The 23,432-nt window shown below is 35.6% G+C and overlaps 1 protein-coding gene across 2 annotated transcripts in view; it reads left to right on the forward strand.

Annotated features, from left to right (window-relative positions):
• Positions 1-323: 323 nt before the first annotated feature.
• LOC127218266 (charged multivesicular body protein 1b-2) overlaps positions 324-23,432 on the forward strand; it is a 29,772-nt gene continuing 6,663 nt past the window's right edge. The window contains exons 1-5 of one of the 2 annotated variants that reach the window (XM_051179298.1): positions 324-430; positions 7,960-8,057; positions 16,869-17,015; positions 17,340-17,408; positions 17,487-17,594. In XM_051179298.1, the coding sequence (XP_051035255.1) occupies positions 415-430; positions 7,960-8,057; positions 16,869-17,015; positions 17,340-17,408; positions 17,487-17,594 (438 nt within the window). In that variant the 5' untranslated portion in view covers positions 324-414. Of the gene's footprint in view, positions 431-1,803; positions 1,909-7,959; positions 8,058-16,868; positions 17,016-17,339; positions 17,409-17,486; positions 17,595-23,432 lie in introns of those variants that run through there. The other variant, XM_051179300.1, reaches the window with a different exon arrangement.

A 23,432-nucleotide genomic window follows, 5' to 3' on the forward strand; every position in this document is an offset into this window, starting at 1 on the left:
AGGTTAAGCAGAGGTCCGCTTGACAAAAGAAAGAACTAGAAGGCTGGTGGGATGCCGGACCAGGTTAAGCGCAGTTATCCTGAGCGCACGTGAAGCATCTGAGGGGGCGGGACCTAAGCTTTCGCTCTCGGCCCTCCACCGCCCCCAAGCGACGGGAGCCCTTCCTAACCGAAGCTACTCACTGCAGCCATTTTGGCATCGTCCCAGTCCCGCCTCCCCGGCTCGCGGGACTCCACCCACCACGGGTTCTAAACCGAAACAGGAAGTGGGCTAGGAAACCCAGAAGCCTGGCACAACCTCGGCCTTCCGCTTGTCCTAGCTACCCACGACCCAGGACCTTCGGCCACCTCTGCCCTGTTCCGAATATTTAGCGAGCTCTCCCTCCCGCTCCCCGGGCCGCGAACTCGTGAGAACATGTCGAACATGGAGAGTATCCTTTGCGACAGTCGAGGTGCTACTGGGGCCCCGGGGGCCGGAGAAAGACGAAGACACGGGCTGGGTACACGCCCAGGGGGTTCGATTTTTTGGCCCACGAGTGGAGTGAGGGCGCTCTAGCGCGGATGGGTAGGCTCCAACGGCTAGGTTTGGCTTTTTTTTTTTTTTTTCCTCAGCGCTGTGGCTGCCACCGCCGCCGCCATCCTAGAATGTGGGGAGGGTCCGGGAAGCTGTGGACAGACGGAGATCGTTGAGCCCTTACCGCCTCTTGTTGAGGACTTCTGTCACCTGCCTTTTCAGTGAATTTTGGCATCTTTGAAATAGACAGGGAATGGTGTCAGAACAGAGGGGAGGCGGCTGAAGTTTGCCTATAATTTAGGGGCGGAGATGTAGGTTTTCAGTGCTCAACATGGATAAATAGCTTTGGGCGAACTGCCCTTTTCTGGATGCAGGTGATTGGTGATGAGGTTAAGCAATTGCTGAGAGCCCTCTGAACTAGCTGTGCTGGTTTTCTGCTCCTGCTGCCTGCTAATTTAACGCTTGAGGAAAGTAAGGCCATTCCTAAAGCCATTAAGTCCATCAGCCATACCTGTGTGGCCACTTAAGTAATTAGTAACAGCTGAGACTAAAGCTGCCTGGTGACGTCATGAAGATGAAATTGTTTTTCACTACTAAAATTCCATCAGCAACTCCATGTTGCTGTAATTCTTACTTCTTCCAGAAGTTGGCCTTAGAGACAATAAAGTAATTTGGTTTTTTTTCCAGTCCAAGGTGGCAAAATGATAAAATGTAGGTAACTGTTCAGTAGTACTTGTTCATTAGTTTATAAACCAGAAATGCAGTTAAACTTTTTGATGGATTAATCCTTATGTCACACAGAAAATATTGGCTCACATAACTTGTATAGAACTTGCTAAAATACTCCGAAAATTCAAATGTTACCCTTTGAGGAAGGGTGCAGATAGGTCATTTCATGACAAGAATAAATGACTAAGACAGGCTCAGTTTCTACTGCCCTTTAAAAACATAATGAATGGAGCGCAGTTTTAATAATATCATAAGGTGAAGAGCATTGAATTATGAGTCAGAAGCTCTGTTTCTCCCCCCAGTTCCAAAGGGAAATAAAACTAAGTTAGGGTATGGCATACATCCTCTGTCACCCTCTTGACTCATTTGGAAAGCTTATTATCTATTATCTGACCTTTCAACTCTACAAAGGTATTTTTAAGGTAAAAGGAAATCATAGTGCCTACCAAATTATATTTTTGTACATACACTGAAGTATGAGATATTTGAATAGCTTGAACATTGTTAGCTCTTTGCCTAGAAATTTTGAAAACATTCAAGTCAGTAGACTAAACTACATGCCTATATATCAGATACATGAGATTAAATATACTACTTCCATCTTTGGGCAGTTTTGGATCTGGTGGCCAGAAGTCACACAAACAAGAAAATAAATATCAATGCAAGGTAACTAATGTGTGGAGTTACTAAATGTTTTAAAAATGTTTGCACATTTTTGATTTTTACTGTGTGCATTTTTTTTTCCTGGCGATACTGTCTGTAGCCATGATTTTTTTCTAGGTGTTCCAACTTGAAGGAGGTTATGGACCAATGGTGTAGATAATAAGTACTGGACATACTCTGAGTTCAAAAAGGGAATTCTGGACTGCTATCACCCGGGGCTGTATTATACATAAAAATAGCTAACTCCTTAAAAATAGCTATTAGTAATTGGAGATTTTATGAATAACTTTAAATCCTAAAGCAAAGAGTTACACACTAGTATCAAACTTACCAGCATTGATAAATACACTATGGTATTTTTTTTTTTTTATCAAAGTACTGGCAATGTAAACAATCATTCTCAGTTTAAAGGGGATGGCATAGTTTATTCTGAAGTTAAATGTGAGTGGCCTAGGAACATAGGTTACCCCACACTCCATAGTATAATTTATTTTTTAAATAGTAAGGTAAGGAAGTTATAAATCAAGGCCCTTTTACAGTACATCAGTCGAGACATCAGCTAGGTGAGTTACAGCAAATTGGGAAAATCTCAGCTTTAGGCCGCAGATCACTCTGAGAACACTTTTGCCTGTTGGCTGGTGGAAGCTGCTGGTCTGTTCATACATTTCAAAAGGTTGTTATCTCTTAGTTACAGGCTGTTAGGTCAGACAGGGGTGGCCAAGGAATGGTTACTAAGGGGGCTAAAGATAGCCCAAGAGAAGTGGTAATTAGGCCCTGGATCTGCAAAATTCCAAGCTGTCTTGAGGTCAAGGGGATTCTAATTAGTTAAATCAGGCTTTCTGAGGATTCAATGGAAGGTAGAGCCACTTTACTTGAATTAACTCCAGGGTTTACAGAATTGTTAAATTGGTTCCTTGCCAGTGCATATGCAATCTATTTATGGCATGTGAAACCAACAGGATGCTGTCTTTTACAAAGAAGTAGTAAATGTTATTTGGGGGGTCTTCCTTTCCATACCATTTAAAAGCCAGTTCTGAACAATTCCCTGTGATAGTTCGAATGCAATATCTGACCTACGATACGTTTGAGTTCTTCTTTGTTTCTGTATTCATTAGTTATTCCATGTGTACCCATCTATAGGTTTATGTTTTTAAATTCATAAAATTATCTCTAAAGTTGATTTTAGTTCAGATGTTCTCACCTGATTCTTTGGTCACAAATTTACCTCCCTAAAACAACACACAGGAGTAATTAACGTGCTGGAAACTTGATAAAAGCATAGTGTCACTTAGCAAATACATGCTCTGTAGTTTGGTACCACTTTTGTATGCTAGGGCAGCTATTAATGGGATTTTTAAAAAGGATTCATTTGTAATTACTTGAATGTGTGTATGTGTATGTCTGGGTATGGTTACATGTGTGTTAGTACTCACAGAGGCCAAAGGAGAGTCAGATCCCCTGGAGCTGAAGTTAGAGATAAGTGTGAGTTACCTGCACAGGTGCTGAGAATTGAACTCTGGTCCTCTGCTGGAGTGGCAAATGATAATAATAACTGAGCCATCTCTCATGAGAACCTAGTATTCTCCCTGAATGTTGAGTCTTTATGGCCCTCCTTTGTATACTCAGATATTTACTTAAGTTTTCCTTACTTGAATGTTAATAAAATGCATGGATAGTTTTAAATTCTTAAAATGTTAACCTGTCTCTGGATCCCATCATGATTATGAAGCACATATATTACCCAACTGTAATGATTGCCAATATTGTGTTTAGTATTATTGAATCTTTGCTGATGAGTGAGTCTGGCCTTTAATTAGTTTCAAGGTTAAAACATGTTCCTTTTTCTAGTCCTTAAGGAAGTTGTTGCATGGTAAGAATTGCTATTTTCTTAAATATTTAACAAAATCCTCCAATGATACCATCACCTCTGTTCTTGTTACTTTTATTTTTTAAGTGTGAAAATATTCTAAAGTTTTGCATCAGAAATTCTGTGAATTCAGACTTTAGTTCATTTATTAATCTAGTACTATTCATTTTACAAGTGTTTTACAAATAGCTTTCAAGTGTTCTGACTTAACATATTATTTTGAAGTATCTTTATAATTATGTTCCTTTTCCTTATTCTATTTATGCCTCCTCTTTTTGGTTGAATAATCACTACACAGCAAATAATGTCAGATTTTAGAGGGAAATCAGTATTGGACATTTTTACCATTTTGTATTTTTGTTTTCCCCTCTTTGATTTTTGTTTTTGCCCTCTTATGGTCTTTAGGAACTTACTATATCTTTTTCCTGATTTTATGTGGTGAATGTTTACATCATTAATTTGCAGTCTTCCTTTGTGGCAGAGAGTCCCAATAAACTATATTTAATATCACATTCCAGTCATTTTGTTGTTACTCAATACTAAATATAGAAGACAGTTTTCCTTTTTAGTTATAGGTAGATAACTACTAAAATTTCAAACACAACTAATTCTTTTGTGTTTTTGAGACAGGGTTTCTCTGGGAAACAGTCCTGGCTATCCTGGACCTCACTCTGTAGACCAAGTTAGCCTTGAACTCACTAAGATCCGCCTGCCTCTGGCTCTGGAGTGCTGGTATGTGACACCACCACTGGGCCAAACACAACTTAAATTTTTTTACTAAACTTTAGATTCTTTCAGAAAAGTATGAAGAAAGCAAATATATTAAATACTAAGTTATGTTTTTTATATTTATTTCAGTTTTCATTTATGGCCCAATGGATAAATTTTCTATGTCTAATATGCTTAAAATGCATATTTAAAAACTGTTGGGGCAAGATTATCTTTTGTTTTACATGTCTTTTTTTTCTTATAAGTTTTGTAAATTTGGTTATGCTACAAAATAATGCATTTCATCATAGCAATACATATATATCATTGTATATTGTTCATATGCTTCCCATTAGCCTCTCTTTTCTCCTTCCTGCCTGGCTTCCTTTCTTCCCCTCAATAGTACCCCTTTCCGTGTTTTATTTTTATATGGTTAAAACCAAATTACACATATGAGTGAAAATATGCAATATTTTCTTGTATCCCATTATTTCTATTCTCCTTTTTAGTTCCCTTTTGACTTTCATGTAATATGTATATGTGTGTATTCTTGTATATTCCACATACAGAGAGAGAGAGAATTTGCAGGTATGCTATAGGTGTATTTCTTATAGCTTTGATTATTAGGCCAGGTTATGAATTTTTATGATGAGCCCTCTTTCTGAATTCTTTATACTTTACTGACTTTATATTGTTTTAATTAATACTAATAAACTCATGGCTCATTTTAGAATAGTGTTTTCTGTTTTTTTCTGTCTTTGCCTTTTAAAGTCCAGACTATAATTTGTTTCATTATTTTTTTTATTCATCATGATAGTTTGAAAATGTTTCTTTGTTGAATTTCCTTTCTTTTTTCATTTATTATTTGTGTGTGCATTACAGTACAAATGTAGCAGTACAGTACAAATAGTTAGTGTTTGAGAGTCAGCCTTTCTTACTGTTTCTGTTGCACTGTGTATTCCAGCCTAGCTGGCCTGAGAAATTCTGGGCAATTCTCTAGTCTTTTCTTCCTATCTCTCAGTGAGAGTTTTGGGATTACAGATGCATACCACCCTGTGCAGCTTTTTAAGGTAGGCTCTGAGAATGGAACTCTTTTTATATGGGCCAGTTTGGGGATGAAACTCAGGTCATCAGACTTGTTAAGCAAGCACTTTCCCTCTGAGCTATTTTGCCAGCCCAAATTTGGGGAAAGTTTCTATTTGGCCTTTTATCTCTAGATTCATTATATTTTGTTGCTTTCCTTTGAGTAGATAAATGGTTCACACTATTTTTCGCATTATTACTTTGGAAGTGGCATACTATTTCTTTAATGGTACCCTTGAAATTTTAACATGCAAAGTTAAATTTAATGAATAATGATTTACTTGTGAATGGTACAAAGGTTTTAACGTATTCAACTGACCCCATTCTTTGTCTTCAATGTTTTCATAATCTGTTTATGTTCTGCATTTTTAAACTTTAAAGTGGACATCACAATTCTCTAATGTAAGCAGCATTTCGTGGATGTAATTCTGAGCTCATCAAACATTTTGTTAGATTTACTTTAGTTTCTTGAGAGGCTAAGTTAATTATTAAAACATTCTGTATTTGCAAATTTGCCCACATGGTAAATTGTGAAAAACTAGCATAAATGATGTTTTATTCCAAAACCTGCCTAGATTAGTAAACACTTGGACTCTATGGTTTCCTATTTCCTACTTAGGAAAGGTAGGAAAGTATCTTCTGCTCTCTGTTTACTACCATATTTTCTGTATTTGTGTGCTTTCTGTTTGTAATTCTACTATTTAAACTTGTCCCCAACTATAGGCCCTGATGTGCTGATTAGTGTTTTTTAGTATGAGAAGGCTGTGTTGTGCCTTGTAGATAAGCTTTTTATATTAGGTAAGTTTTCAATTGTCAATTATAGTACTCTTAACTAAGAATTTGATATTAATGGATCAATAATATGTATTAAATAGGAGTTGTTAAAACAGAAATGCACATAAAATAAAGGTAAATATACATAATTGGTGAAAATGTATCACATAAGAACCAAACCCTAGATTCTCTATAGTGTTTGCTATTGGTATTTATGGAAGTTTGATAAACTATTACCACTTTGAATAGTGTATGACCATAAATCTTTGGTAATTAGTAGTTCTGCTCTGTTTGGCCATATCATTCGTAAATTGAACTTTTACTTGCTCTTTTAGGGTTATTTTAATATTTTTGATGTTTGGATGTTTATTAGATGTGAATTTACATTTATTTGGCCTGTGATCTTTCACACACTTATTTTTTTCCCCTAAGATTCCAGATTTTTAAAGTTTTTATTCTTACCTTATTGTTATATATGTAGAGTATTTTACCTGCATGTATATCTGCATTCATGCTTGTTCTATGGAAGTCAAAGGAAGGCATTGAATCCCATGAAACTGGAGTTACAGACAGTTGTGAGTTCCCATGTAGGTGCTGGGAATTAAACCTGGTTCTTCTGGAAGGGCCAGCAGTGCTCTTAGCCACAGAGCCATCTCTCTAGACCAAATATTCCAGGTAATGTAAGACCATTTTAGGGTACTTCTGTTGCTGTTTCTCTTCTTCTTATTGTAATTCAGATCTGTATTCCAGTTAGGTAATTTTCTCCTCAGTTTTCTTCAGTTTCTGTTTTAGCTTTTATTGTCAAAGTGACACAAGCTAGTCGTCTGGGAAGAGGGAAAGCTTGTAGGCAGCTCTTGCAAGCATTTTCTTGATGAATGATTGATGTGGGAGGGCCCAGCCCACCCTTTGCAGTGCCACCCCTTGGCAGGTTGCCCCAGGTGATAATAAGAAAGCAAGCTCAGCAAGCCTTGGGGAGCAAGCTGGTAAGCAGTGTTACACCATGGTCTCTGCTACAGGTCTCCACATTTTTGCTTTGGCTTCTCTCAGTAAGGGCTGTTGGTATCGTTTCTCAGAGCCTTCCAGTAGTGTGTCATTGAGTCATCCACCTTGTCTTCTGTAGTCGCCAATTGGTGCCAATTATTCAGTTGTTCCTTGCTCTTCAGCTCTTCATGACTTTGACACTCGAGAGTCTATAACAAATGAGGTGTTTTTCTTTTCTTTCTTTTTTCGTTTTTTTTTTTTTTTTTTTTTTTTTTTTTGGCAACAATGCCATGATACTAATGAGGACGTATATTTCTCAAGACATCATACAGAGAGTAAATAATATTGACATGCTGATGACATTAAAATTGGCTAAAATGCTATCTACAAAGATACTTCGGAGTAGTTTTTCTTTGTAATAATATTATATCTTCTTGATCTGGGGTGTAATATTATATCTTCTTGATCTGGGGTGAAATGAAGTTTAAAAGAAATAGCTTGTTCTCTTTCCTTAAAAATTTGGTGATTAATTAACTTAAGTTATAATATTATCTGATCATTTTTGAAATGATTTTAACATGAAGTTTGCAGGTCTTTATGCAAAGACTTTTTCACTAGTTAGCCTTAACCTATGTTTTCAGAACACTTATTTAACTTGAAGTTTGCTGCAAAAGAACTTAATAGGAATGCCAAGAAATGTGATAAAGAAGAAAAAGCTGAAAAGGCCAAGATAAAAAAGGTAGAATACTTTTACTTTCTTAATTCACAGAAGTACAAATAGATATAGGATACTTAATTGTATAGTGTCTCTTTGGAGAAATCATTATCCTACATAGTTGATAATGCCTTCTTTACTATGCTTAAATTTTGCTATGTATATGTGCAAATATAGCTTACAAAATTGTGTAATTCTTATATTACTTGCAAGTAAAAACTGTCCTTAGCTAATTTCATTCTTGAGAAGTCTTTTTAGCTGATTTTAATGTCTATACTTTCTAAACATTGCATATAATTAATGTGTATAGTGCTTCATATTTCCTACAAGTGACACAGGACACAGCAGGTAATTTCCCTCAGAGAAATAGTAAAAAGGATGAAAATAAGACTCAGCAAAAAAACCCCTAGGGTAGTCTTTGGTATTCAGTCTCAAGTGTCCTTTCTCAGTAGATTACATTGGGGGAAGCTTCATTTCTTATACTAGTGGTAACAAACCTGAAGCACTGACTAACAGAGACGCTCTGGACACAGGACTCTGGGGACAGGGTTATTAGTAATCAGTAACATTGGGACATTTTTGCCTAAAATATGCCAGAACTCCAGATCTCTCAAAGGAAATTAGTTGTTTGACACAAAATACCACTGTTTGCACAAACGTTTCAGACATAGTGAAACTTTTTTCATCAGTATATATTCATTGTATGTACTGATGAATTCCACACGTTTTCAAACAGGTATACCATGTATTTTGACAGTATTCATGCCACGACTTTCATTTCCCTTCCAACTCTAGTTCATTACCCTCAAATAGTCTCACTTCTACTTTCATGCCCTATATGCAGTTTTGAATTGTGTATCTATATAAGAGCTAGAAACTGCAAATGAGAAAATAGGCCTACACTGATTCATTAAAATAGTCATTTACTGTTAGGCTCTTCAATTGCATGCACTTTTGTTGTAGTCTTTATGAGACAGAGTTTCTCTATGTAGCCTTGGCTATCCTGTTACTTACTCTGTACAACAGATTGGCCTTGAACTCACAGAGATCCACCTGCCTCTGCCTCCCACATGCTGAGATTAAAGGTGACCACCACCACCACCTGGCTACAAAAATTCATTCTCCTTTATGGCTAAATAAACTCTGGTGAGTGTGTGTGTGTGTGTGTGTGTGTGTGTGTGTGTGTGTGTGTGTAAAATGATAGTGTTTTCCATCTTTTGGTGGATACCTAACCCAATTCAATAACTTGGCAATTTGAATAGAGGTATTCAAGATTTGACAGGGCCACAGGAACTCACAGAAACTACTGACTGCATGTACAATACCTGCACAAGCTCAAGAAAGAAGTCAGGAGTGTGTGGGGGGGAACGCAAAGTCTTATCTCTAGTTGAGGAGCTATATACAACTGATGACTTCTGGTAAAGAGTCAGTTTTCTTTAGGGATGTAGCCCAAGAGGCTATGAGCCAGAAGAGAGCCCTATACTTATGCACATATGAGCATTGTGGAGTAGACTTTGTGGCTTTAAAGAGAAAGAAGAAATTCGCAGGGAATAATGGAGGAAACAGCAGAGGAATTCTCCAACAATAAAATCATGTAAATACATAGGTATAAATCCTAATCAACATAGCATGCTTAAAGATATTATCTTTCAAAAGGTTTACTTTTAAATTTGGTACTGACCTTAGTAATTTGTATTTAGGGATAACATGCAGAACTTCTAAAAATGGCTTATAATCCAAGCAATAAATGGCATAACAAAATAAACAGGTTTCACGAGATAAAACTTTTTTTTACAAAGGTGCAGATAATTAAAAAAAAAAAAGTTCAACATTTCACCTTAGCTGCCCAGAATTGCCAACATTAACTAAACATCATAAATGCTAATGAGGATGTGGAGAAAATGGAATGAACCCTTACATATTGCTGGTAGGAATGTAAATTATTTGAGTCACTATGGAAATGACTCACAGAAGAACCAGCCACTCGATCCCTGTGGATATACTCAAGAACATACAACATTCATTCCTGCATATCTTTTGTGCTACAGCTAGAGTTGAGTAGTTGCTAGTAAGCTCATACTATTACTGCTGAACTGGGACTCTTGCCCTACTATATATTCCCACATAAAAACTAGAAACAGCAAGAAAGGTTTAAGAGAACTTTTCATAAAACCAGAGGTCAGAGAAAGGATTAAATGTCCTGGAAAAGGGAATAAATTGGGCAAACTTACTAAGGAAGAAATCAAGAACCAGTTATCCTCAGCCGTTGTTAATGCTTTTATTAGAAAGGGCATGAAAATTGTGTCCTGACTAGTGTTAGGTGTAAAACCTGCTTACTATTTGGACCAAGTAAGGAAGAAATAATTAACTATATCCATTAAACTTGGTTTTAACTTGTGCTCAATTAATGACTTATCTGTTGTCCAAAACTCATAATGATGTTTGAGATAGGTAATAGCAACCAGATTTAATACTATGAGTTTACCTTTTAGTTTTCATTTGCTTTGCACCAGAAACGAATAAATAATAGCATTTATTTTTGCCTTTTAGTTTTGTGGCCAGTTTTTTTTTTTTTTTTTTTTTTTTTTTTTTTGTGGCCCTAAGCTACTCTTTGGGTTCATTTTTTTTAAATCTTCTATTCATCTTACATACCAACCATTAACAGAACAGTGATGAATATGTTTTAAGTCATGCTTACATGAAAACATTTTTATTTTGTTATTTACTAGTTTATTTATTATTAGCTTAAAATGTATCCTTAGGATTGATTTTTAGCAATAACAGTGCTGCATAAGAGCATGCTTGATTTTTTTTAATCTTTCCAAATTATTACATGTGAAAAGACTTACGAGAATCACAATAATATGGTAATTGGTTATAATATATTTCCTTAATTTTTTTATTCTAATTTTCATTTCAATGATTGCATCATGCCTTCTTTCTTTGTAAACTTTAATTCCCCTTTCTCATTCTCAAATTTGACTGATACTCTTGCTTTCTAACTCATTGAGAAATATTTGATCAATGTAAATAGCTGCCTCAGTTGCCATAGTCTGTCCTTTTCCTCCTTTAAAAATAGATGTACTGGCCATGGTTCTAAGAATTAAAGGGAGTCTGCTCCTCATTTCTGCTAAGGCTTGGTCTAGGTATTATTACTCATATAACACTTTGTTTTACATTACCAGTTTTCTACTGTGTGCCAAATGAACTGTGTTATCACACAACCATCTTTAAACCTTTTGAAGCTCTTGTGTGAGAGCCTTTTCTGCCGCTTGATGCTCTCATGCTTTTAGCTGTTGTTTGTGTGAGGGTTTGTGGGGGAGGATGTTTTGTTTATTTCAGTTTTAGTACTAGGTAAACAATTGGCCACCAGGCTCTGTCCCCGTGCCTTTCTTGCATTTTTCCCCATTACTTGCAAACCCCTTTGAAATAGCTCCCTATTTTTAGGCAATTCCTCCTTCTTCAATTTTTGTTTTGTTCATTTATACTTAAAGCTCTACCTGAATAGAAACCAAGAACATCTATACTGCTCAATCCAATCAGTTCTTTTATTTGTTTTTGTTTTCCAAGACAGGGTTTCTCTATGAAACAGTCGTGGCTGTCCTGGAACTAGCTTTGTAGACCAGGATGGCCCCGAATTTACAGAGATCTGCCTACCTCTACCTCCCAAGTGCTAGGATTTAAGGCATGTGCCACCACCAAACGACTCCAGTCACCTGTTAATCCATATTTCATAAGAGTCATTAATAGTGTTTGTCAGAGTTCATTACTCCTTCCTTTAAACTTTCATGCTGTGGCCTTTAAGAAACCATAGTCACCAATGCCCACTCTAAGTCCATTTTAATATTGTTTTCTTTTGTTACTTTCATATTATGTTGACTCCAGAGGTGAGTTCACATAGTCCTCTAGATTTACGTGAATGGTGATGGGTAACTCTAGTTTAGCCTGTATACTTGAAGTGAAGACTCCTGTTTTCAAGTGCTTTATTGCTTCTACTTGGATGACCAAGGAAAAAAATATCAAACTTGAAATAGGGATCCTTCTGTCACATTCTCCAGTACAGCCTTTCTGGTTTGTCTGTAAGGCAATTTCTGTCCTTCAGACAAAACAAATAGCCTTAGAATAGCTTTGTGCTCAACCTCTTGTTCCATAGACTGCATCCAAGCCTTAGAAAATCTTTCAAAGGTATTTAGAATCTGATTACTTCTCACCAAGTCCAATGTACCTATCTCTTCCCAGGCCATTCTTATCTTAGCTCAGTTATTGCAAACAAGCTTCCAATTAGCCTTTGTCTTGACCCTGTTCCCATAATGCTATTGTTTTCCTCCTGGTGCTAGGAATTGAGCCTAATAACCATTATTCTTGTTAGACAAGGACTCTATGACACTGAGCTCCATCCCTCAACACCCATAAAAGTAATCTTAACACAGCAACCAGAGGAAGTATTTTAAGAGAAGTCATCATGTCAGTGTTCTACTCAAAATTATCTTGATCTGTTACCTCCAAGTAAAATGTCAGAGTTTAAAACTGGTTCCAAAGCCACATCTGATTTATTATGGACTTAATTTCTGATTTCCCTTTTTGTAAACTTCAGTTGTATTAACCTTCCTGCTGTTCATATACACTGTTTACAGTCTCTTCTCACTGGTGTTTTTCTGCCTTTTGTGCTAAATATCCATATGATTGCCTTTCTTTCTTCCTCTAGCTAAGATAGAAACCTTTTTGTATTTCATGTCTACTCACATGTCATTATGTTAAACAACCCTATCAGAGTCTGAAAATGCGAGAATCACAGGCCTAATCTTTTTTTTAATAATTTAAAACCTTTTTGAGATTATATTATCCCTCCCTTTCCTTCTCTCCAAGTCATCGCACATACCTCCTTATTTTCTTTCAAATTCATAGCCCCTTTTCCTTACTGTCAATATCTTCATTTCTCTCCCTGACACCTACTACTCTTTTGTTGAGATGGGGGAAGAGGTGCTGTCTCTCATTCTTATTATGTAGCCTTAAAAGGCCTGGAACTCAGCGATAGCCCTGCTTCTGCCTCCAATCCCAAGAGCTGGGATTAAAGGTATATGCCACATCTTTAACACACCCGTCACCTTTGCCATTTTCTATTTTAATTGTTTTGCTTATTATCAGACTCTGTTTAGATTGTATGTTCCATAAGAACCCAGGGATTTTTTTTTTTTTTTTTTTGGATTCACTAGTAAATCCCCAGTGCCCAAAATACTGTCTTGCATTTGCTAGATGCTAGGCCCTCAGCGGGAGTAACTGAGTTGAAAGACAAAGTCTTTTTAACCAAGATATTATTTTCCACTTCAATGCTGTATTCACATACAGGTGTTTCTTTTGTAGGAATCCTTAATTAGCTAAAATGCACAAATGTAATTAGGCAGCAAACAAGAAATCCTTGAATATATTAAACGAGAAAATGATTCAGTCAAGGAAGCAATTATTGTTGGAAGATAATAGCTACTTATCTCAATGAGAGGCAAACTTTTATGGAGTACATGCCTGCAGTCCCAGCTATTCAGGAGGCTCAGGCAGAAGGATTGAGAGTTCAAGGCCACCCTAGGTAACTTGAGGTGATCCTGTATCAAAATTAAAATATTCTAAAGTAGTAGAAATATATAAATCAATGATTTTTTTTAAAAAACTGGATATTTCAAAACCATAAGAAATTACCTTGAGGTACAAAATTACATTTCAAGCACAGTAAAATAAATAAAGGAGACTTCTATTTAAAAACTATATTCACATATAAAATAAAATACTAATCATTGATATAGGATAAGTTACATTACATGTAAAAAATGCATAGCTATTTAATGAGAAAAGTCTAAAAAGATGAATGCATGCAAAATACTCAGAAAAACTGTAAATCTACTTTATGTTATGTGAAAGATAATGGGTTTCATTATGAATTTTCTTTTTTATTATATGCTTATCTTGTAATGTATTTTGATATTTTCCTCTTCCCAATTTCTCCCAGATACTCCCACCTAACCACTTTCCCAGCATTAATTTAACTCTCCTTCTCTCTCCTCCTTTCTCTGTCTTTAAAAAGAAAAAAATCACAAAATGTTATTCCATGCCTGTATACAACATACTCGGTTATATCATTCCCTTTCTCCTTACTTTCCTCTCTCCTCCTACTGCCCTATTCTACTTCCATGTCTTTAAAAGTAAATCTAGACTCTGCTGTGTTCTCTTTCTGAATGTAGCTCATTAAAATTACCATTATGATGCTCACTTCTGTCCATTTTTGTGCAAATGTCATAACTGTACCCTTGATGGCTGAACATCTCTGTGGGTCTCTCCAGAGTGTGTGTGAAATACCACATTTCCTTTATCCATGTATCTCAGAGTAGGTATCTAAAGTAATTCCATAAGTTGGCTATTGTGAATAATACCATAGTAAGCAGTATTAAATGCTGCCTTTAGGTATGCCCAGGAGTAGTAAAACCAGATCATATGCTAGTTCTATTTTTAATTTTTAAGGAACCTCCTGAAAGGCTGGAGTACTTTACAGTATATGAATTCCTTTTCCCCATATACTCATGAGCATATTCCTAATGCCCTTTTATCAAAGAAATTCAATGAGGTACTGATTTTTCCTTTTTTCTTGTAATTTTTTTTTTCATGCAGTATATCCTGATTATGGATTCCCTTCCCCCAGCTCATCCTAGTTTCTCCCCACTTCCCTTCCCATCCAGATCCACTCCATTTCTGTCTCATTAGAAAACAAGCAAGCATCTAAGGAGTACTAATAAAATAAATTAAGATAAAACAGACAAGCTGGAATAGAACAACACAAACAGGAAAAAAGAACAAGCAGCAGCAGCACAAGAAACACACAGAGATACAGAGACACATGCATTCTCTCATACAGGTATCCCATAAAAACACAAAACGGAAGTCATGCTGTATATGCAAAGCACCTATAAGGTGTTAAAAAAAGTAAAATGCCTCCTCACTACATTATAAGACAAAGAACCTCCAAAGATGCCCTTGAGTTTTGTTTTGTGTTGGCCATCTACTGCTGAGCATGGGGCCTATAGAGTGGTTTGTTTCCCCAATGAGACTCCCTTGGAGAATACTAATTTTTCATTTGCAAGTGGTTATCAATTGGAACTAACTTCTGGTTGGGCCTGGGGGAATGTGTCCACTTCTGTCAGCTGTAGCACCCCATCTGGTACAGACCCATGCAGGCCTTGTATTTGCTGCCACAGTCTCTGAGTTCACATATAAGTCATTCGTATTGTGTTTAGAAGACCTTGATTCCTTGGTTTCCTGCATCTCCTCTGGCTCTTAAACTTTCTGCCTCCTTTTCCAATGGATTCCCTGTGCTCTGAGGGGAGGGATTCTATAGAAATATCCCATTTGGGGCTGAGTGTCCCAAGGTCTCTCATTCTCTGTATAATATCTCTCTGTGGGTCTCTCTTTATTTGTTCCTGGCTGCTACAGGAGGAAGCTTCTCTCATGAAGGCTGGGCAAAGCACTGATCCATGATTATAGCAAAATGTCACTGGGAGACATTTTGTTGTTACATTCCTCCAGTAGAACAATAGTATTTGGTTTTCCCTTAGGTCCCTGGCCTAATCTAGTTACCCAGCAATGTCAGGTATGGCTTCCATATCATTTAAAGGTACTACATTTTACTTCTTAGGCCATGATGGACTGCAACAATACCTGTGAATAAAACAGTAGTACTATTCTAAAAGAGAAAATTGTTATAAGCATCATAGGGAGAATAATTAAATTTGAATACATGTCTTGCATCCAGTAATTCAATAGCCTGGAATTTGTCTTATGAAAACATGTGGAAAGTGTGTAAAGCAAGTGCACGTGTGTGTGTGTGTGTGTGTGTGTGTGTGTGTGTGTGTGTGTGTGTGTACGTGTACGTACTAGGAGAGTTATAAAATTTCTAATTTTTAAGAAATGGGATCTAATTCTTGAATTTCTGTCATATCCGTAGTACCTATTTCACTTTGTTGTCTTATCTGAACTATTTAACATTTTTTTTCTTTAGAACAATTTGGTTTTCTTTTAGCTTTATCCCTGATCCAGGAAAAAGCTGGATTCCTGTTACATAGTCTTTTCATATATATATTCAGTAAAATCACACAGAAACTGCTTACTGTCTGTGTAACATCTAGAACCATTTTATGTATGCTCAGTAATTCACTACAATGACATTTGTATGATACAACCCTAAGAAATAATGGTGTAGTTATGTTTTTAATTTAAAGTGATGTTTCTATCATGAGAGAAAACAAGATTCAAAACAGTATGCTATGTGCCTGCTTTTGTTACAAATTATATAGTAATAAATTTATTTATATATTAAGATAGTATGAACTAAAATATTAACAAGGAAATATGGTGATATAATTAGGAGCAATTTTTAACTTTTAGTTTCTTTCTATTGTTTTTTTGTTTTGTTTTGTTTTGTCTGTGTTTTTGGTTTTCTTGTTTGTTTTGTTTTTTTGCAAGGTCTACGTTTTCCTCAAATTCAAGAGTCAGCTTGCCTCTGCCTCTCGAATGGTGGGATTAAAAGCAGGGGCCATTTCCAGCATATTCTAATTTCTTAAACTGTTTATACATGTATATTTTCTAATCAGGAGATTAAAAGAAAATAGGATTGTAAATTGTTATTTAACTATTATAATAATTAGCTGCCACAAGGCTAATTAAAACCTCTTAAAAGACTATAGTTAATTTGCTCTCATTTAATTTTTAAAAGTAGCTGTACTTATGCTCTTTGTTTTCACCAGTGTCTTAGTTTGCTGTTTTTCTTCAAAACTATTTTACTTCTCTCTAAAACAGGCCATTCAGAAAGGCAATACAGAAGTTGCAAGAATACATGCTGAAAATGCAATCCGTCAGAAAAACCAAGCAATCAATTTCTTGAGAATGAGTGCTAGGATTGATGCTGTGGCAGCTAGAGTTCAAACTGCAGTAACAATGGGCAAGGTATGACTAAGCATCTGGCAATAAAATAAAATTTGAATTTTGATGAGAGTAGGAAGACCTACAAAAATAGCATATCTGGGTGTTGATATAGAACTTCATGGAAAATGAGACTTAATAAGGAAAACTATTCTGGCAGTGGATTTTCCAACCATTTTATTAGCTATCTACTAAGAAATGTCAATAGTAGACAGTACCTAGACCTAGATACAGAATGTGGTTTTACTGTTAAGAAAGTGATAGACAACTTTCCTCAGTTGATATATAAACACATGTAAAAGATTACAACAGTTACATTTTACTAAATCAGTTTTCTGTTCCAAATAGGTGACAAAATCCATGGCAGGTGTAGTTAAATCTATGGATGCTACATTGAGAAGTATGAACCTTGAAAAGGTAAAAACATTTTCCATTATACTATGTTCAGATAGCATATTTTCGGGATACATTTTTCTTATGACCATATCTTTATAGATTTCAGCCTTAATGGACAAATTTGAACATCAGTTTGAAACATTGGATGTTCAAACACAACAAATGGAAGATACAATGAGTAGTACTACAACCCTAACAACACCACAGGTAAGAATAATGTCTTTACTTAGAACGGTTTCTTAAAGATGACTTGATCTGGTCATAGTGACAGATGCTTGTAATTTAAACTCTTAGCTCCCTAGTGCTTGGGAACTAAAGCAAGATTTCTGTGAGATCAAGCCTAGACTGAGTTATATAGTGGAAACCTGTCTCAAAACAAATAACCTGTTTTCAAAATGTAATATTTTATAAATATAAATCATCTTACCTTATAGGAATGCACTGTGTCTCAGATGGAGGTAGGCAGCTTGCTACTGCTGTGCCCTCAGATTCTTGAGAATGTTTTAGAGGATAGTGTTACCTAGCACCCAGCATACTTTGGAATTCTGCTGATTTTATTGGATCACACATGTAGAATCTAGTGCCTTTTTCCACGTGTTTGCTAATGCTCTTATATTAATAACATTAAACTTAAAAGTATGTAATATTTGGGTAACATTTTGCTGCATATACTGTTTAATGTTTAAATCAATGTCCACATATATATTCAGACATTTGATATTAATGGTTTAAAAAATGAAAAATTATTTTAGTGTTTAGAAATACATAATACATTGCTGTTACTATAGTTACTCCTTTGTAGTATAGTACACCAGACATTCTTGTTCCAGTCTTACTGTTAAATAGTACTAATTTGTCAATTTGTCAGCCTTTTCTGTAACCCAATCTGTTGTTGTTGTTGTTATTATTATTATTATTTCTGAGACAGGGTTTCTCTGTGTATCTTTGAAGCCTGTCCTGGAACTCAAGCTGTAGATCAGGCTGGATTCCAACTCACAGAGATCAGCCTACCTCTGCCTCCCAAGTGCTCGAATCAAAGGCATGTGCCACCACTGCCCAGCTTGTAACCCAATCTTATTTAGCCTCTAGTAACCATTATTCTACCCTCAACTTGCATATATAGTTGATATTGTACAGTACTTGACTTTCTCTGCCTACTTTATTTCACTTATCATTTTGTGTTCCACCATGTTGTGACAAATGATAGAATTTTATTCTTTTGATGGATTAAATAATATTTTTTTATATAGGACATGGTCTTTTTCTAGTCATTGGTTACTAGATACCTAATTTATTGCTATTTCATGGCTCTCGTGAATGTTATTGCAATGAGCGTGAGGGTACCTATGTCTCTTTAACATGCTATTTCCATGTCCCTGGAATATGTAACTAATAGATTACTCAGCCAAATAGTAGTTTAAGGAACTATTGTGCTATTTTCCATAATGGTCATATTAATTTGCATTCCACCAATAGTATATATGTCACCTTTTCCCTACATTTTCCTTAGGAAGATGTATTATGCCACTTTGAGTTGGCTTTATGATTTGTCAGATTTCAGAAACGCAATTAATTTAATGATGACTTGGATTGAATAAACATATTTGAATTTCCAGTCCTTTTCTCCTGCTAATTTACTTTGAGAATTGGATTAAGATACTGCCCTAAGGTTCTGAGAATGTAGCTTAGTTGGTAGAATGCATGTGTAACATGCACTATTTGTCCACTATCTTCTTTGATAGCTATCTATCTGTTATGAACAGTGCTTCTTTCTTATGACTTTTAAAACCTAAATTCTTCATATGAGAAAAATGATGTATGTGTCTTTCTGATTCTAATAATATTTCACCTAACATAATGATCTCCAATTCCACAAATTTTCCTGAAAATTAACATAATTTTGTTCTTGGTGTTTTAATATTCCCTGTGGGGTATATTTGCCACATTTGGGGGAGGTGAGACATGTTGATAGAAATAGAGACTTATTCTATAACATAGTTATTGTGGATAGTGTTCAAATAAAATGATGTGCCAGTGATTTTATTGTATGCTGACTTTAAATTCCTTCAGGCATTTATGCAGGAGTGGTATTATATGCTAATTGTATCTTTAAGTTTTGTGAGGAACCTCCTTAGTGGGTGCTATTAACTAATATATATCCTTACCAATGGTGAATAATTTTTTTTCACAAATTCTGGCTAACATTCTTGTTTTCTTTTTTTCTGAAAAAAATTTTTTCCTCACAATATATTCTGATCATGATTCCTCTATCCTCATCTCCTCCCAGATTCCCGCCTCCATTTTTCCCACTCACTCAATTCCATGCCCCTCCTCTTGCTCTCTCTCTCTTTCTCTCTTTAGAAAACGAAAGGCAAATAAAAAAGAACGCAAACCATTACAGAATAAAACAAGCAAATGAACAAAGGCGGGAAGGGAATCATGAGAAGCACATATACATGGAGACACACACAAACAAGTATATCTCCCCAAGCCCACACAATCAGAAACCATAATATAAAATAAAATATATCCTGGCAGAGCATTAGGAGGCAAAAACAATCTATAAAAATACCATTAAATTCATTTAAAATTGTCTGTCTACAGCTGGGCTTTAGGCTACCCTCAAACATTGTCTGTATACTCAGTGAGACTCCATTGGAGAAAACTAATTTTTCCTTTGTACTCAGGATTCAGGACATAGATGTTCAGAATTGAGATGTCATCTTGGTGGATCTTTTCTTTGATGGATATGAAATGTCCTTTCCCATCTCTTTGGTTAATTTTGGTTTGAAGTGTATTTTCTTAGAATATCTGCATGAACTTGCTTCTTGGAACAATTTGCTTGAAAAATGTTTTTCAAACCCTTTAAGGTAATGCCTATCTTTGATGTTGAGATGTGTTTATGATATGCAGCAGAAGGATGAATCTTGTTTTCACATCCATTCTGGTAATCTGTGTCTTTTTATTGGGAAATTGAGTTCATTGATATTGAGAGATATCAATGATGAATGAAGTTAACTGTTATTTAGTTGTAGTTGTTGATGGGTGTGTGTATGTGTGTGTGTATGTGTGTTTTCCTTCTTTGGGTTATGTTGGTGTGAGATTATTTATTGCCTGTTTTTGTGGGTGTAGTTAAACTTGTGTTGGAGTTTTCCTTCTATTATCTACTGTAGAACTGGTTTTATGGCTATATATTGTTTAAATTTAACTTTGTCATGAAATATCATGTTTTCTCCATCTATGGTGATTGAAAGTTTTGCTGGGTATAATAGTCTGAGCTGGCACCCATGGTCTCTTAGAGTCTGCAGCATATCTATCCAGGCCCATCTGGCTTTTAGTGTTCATTAAGAAGTCAGGTATAATTCTAATACATCTGCCTTTATGTGTAATTTGGTTGTTTTCTCTTGCAGCTTTTAATATTCTTTTTTGTTCTATGTGTTTAGTGTTTTAATTACTATGTGGTGAGTGGTCTTTCTTTTCTGGTCCAATATATTTGGTGTTCTGTAAGTTTCTTGTGCCTTTATAGACATGTGCTTCTTTAATTTGGGAAACCTTCTATGATTTTGTTCAAGATACTTTCTGGACCTTTAAGCTGGGAATCTTCTCCCTCTTTTATTTCTAATATTCTTGAATTTTGTTTCTTCATAGTGTCCTAAATTTCCTGGCTGTTTTGTGTCAGGAATTTTTTGTTCTATTTTGTCTTCAGTCTCTTGTATTCTGTTGGTGATGCTTGCATCTATAGTCCCTGTTTGCTTACCTAGATTTTCCATTTCTAGAATTCACTCAGTTTGTGTTTTCTTTATTGCTTCTTTTTCCCTTTTCAGATCTTGAACACTTTTATTTATGTCTGTCAACTATTTGTTTTCTCATGTTTTTCTTGGCATTCTTTAAAAGATTTATTTCCTCCAATTTTTTTGTCTTTTCCACAATTTCTTTTTAAGAAATTTTTATTCATCTCCTCTCTCTCTATATATATATGTGTGTGTGTGTGTGTGTGTGTATACATATGCATGTATACATATATATACATATACATATATGCATACATACATACATACATACATACATATATATATATCTTTCCTAGTATCCTTGAAATATTGGTGAAGTGACATTGAACCTTGTCAAGGTAGTTTCTGCATCTGTTTAGATTATCATGTGATTTATAGTGCTTAATTTGTGTGCTATGTTACATTTGTTGATTTGTATATGTTGAGCTGTCCTTGGCATCTCTGGAATGAAATTTACTTGATTATAGTATACAGTCTTTTTAATAATATTAATTCATTTCAGGAGACATTGGTGGCCACATTTAGCTTTCTGAATGTGTGTCCTTGTTAGGTACTTACCCAAGAGATACCCTAAGACTTCATACGGTGGTACCTAATATCTAGGCCACAAGTTGGCCCACAAGTCCACAGAAAGTGGGAGAAGCAAACAGAGTACAGAAATCTAAACTGGATGTAGAGAACCAAGGGAACCTGACACTTTACCTGTATGTCTCAGTGTTTCATATCCCACCTGGGGCCTAACTATCCTGTGATAGATAAAACTGGAAGTGAAGTAATTCACAGGCCTTAGCCTCAGAGCTCTGGCTCCTGTTTGTCAGCAAATAACACAGCAGGGAAGCCACTTTGGAGTCCCTTAGCCATGAACTCAGACCTAGCCATGTCCACTATGACATTAACTTGAAGGGATTTATACCTTTACTGGTATAAAGATAGCCCTGAGGCCACCATGCTCTTCATAGGCTACATCTTTTACTGCCTACATGTGATTCACAGATTGTTTCTGGGATTTATGAATTGTGATGGTCCCATGTTTTCAGGTCTCCCTAGAATAGTTCAGTCTCAAACAATAACCCATTATATATATTTTTTGAGAGGCCTTCTTACTATTTTTCACAATATCTGTTCAAGGAGTTACTTTTGAACCACAACAGTATTTAGAATTCTTTTTTGATATGTGCCATTCTTACTTGGGTTGTGATGATACCTCATTCTGATTTTGATTTGGTTTTACCATGGTTGGTGACATTGAACTTTTTTTTGTTTTTCATATGCCTATTTGAGATTTGTATGTCTTCTATTGAAAAATGTCTTATTTAGAACTATTGACCATTTTACTTGGTTTATTTGGCTTTATTTGGTGTGTGTGTGTGTGTGTTTTGTTTTTTGTTTTTTTAGTTCCTGGTATATTCTAGTATGGATAAGCAGCCAATGAATGTTTTCTCCTATTCTCCTGTCTCAACACTGCCATTTTTTCCTATATAGACATTTTCAGTGTGATGGAATCCTATGTGTCTATTTCTCTGTGCTTTGGATGTCATACCTAAAATATTTAAGAATTTCTTCTATATTTTCAAGTACTCTCAAAGTTTCATGTCTTATATTTATGTTTTTGTTACACTTTGAGTTGAACTTCATACAGCATGAAAGGAGGTTAAGTTTCTGTATTTTGAATGCATCTTCCCTAGCATCATGTATTGAAGTAGCTAACATTTCTCCAGTGTGTAATTCCAGTGCCTTTGTCAAAAAATCTTTTTAATGTAGTAATTGCATGAGTTTATTTCTATATGCCTATTCTGTTCCATTGGTTTTGGTTTCTTTCTTTTAGGCCAATACCTTACACTACTTTGGTTACTAGGTCTCAGTAGTATTTCTTGCAATCAGATGCTATTATCCTTCCAGCTATGATCTTTGTATACCTTACTTATTTGACTATATATATTGTTTTGCAGTTTTATTGAAATCCATTCATATGAATTTCAGGATTCTTTTTCCGATTCTGTGAATACAGCCATTACAATTTTGAGGAGTGCTACATAATACCTATTCCTCCTCCTCTATGTAAAACTTGTCCCTATCTTTACTTTTTAACTATTTTATAGCACTGCAATTAAATCATCCAGCAATTTTAAAAAAGGTTTTCTGGGCTTAGGGAGATGGCTCAGTATATAAGGTCACATGTCATACAAGCATGAGGATTTGAATTCAAGTACCCTGAGCCAGTGTACAAAGTTGGACATGGCATGAAATATGCATA

This window comes from Phodopus roborovskii, unplaced genomic scaffold (genome assembly GCF_943737965.1).
Source record: "Phodopus roborovskii unplaced genomic scaffold, PHOROB, whole genome shotgun sequence".
In the NCBI taxonomy this organism is placed as follows: Eukaryota; Metazoa; Chordata; class Mammalia; order Rodentia; family Cricetidae; genus Phodopus; species Phodopus roborovskii.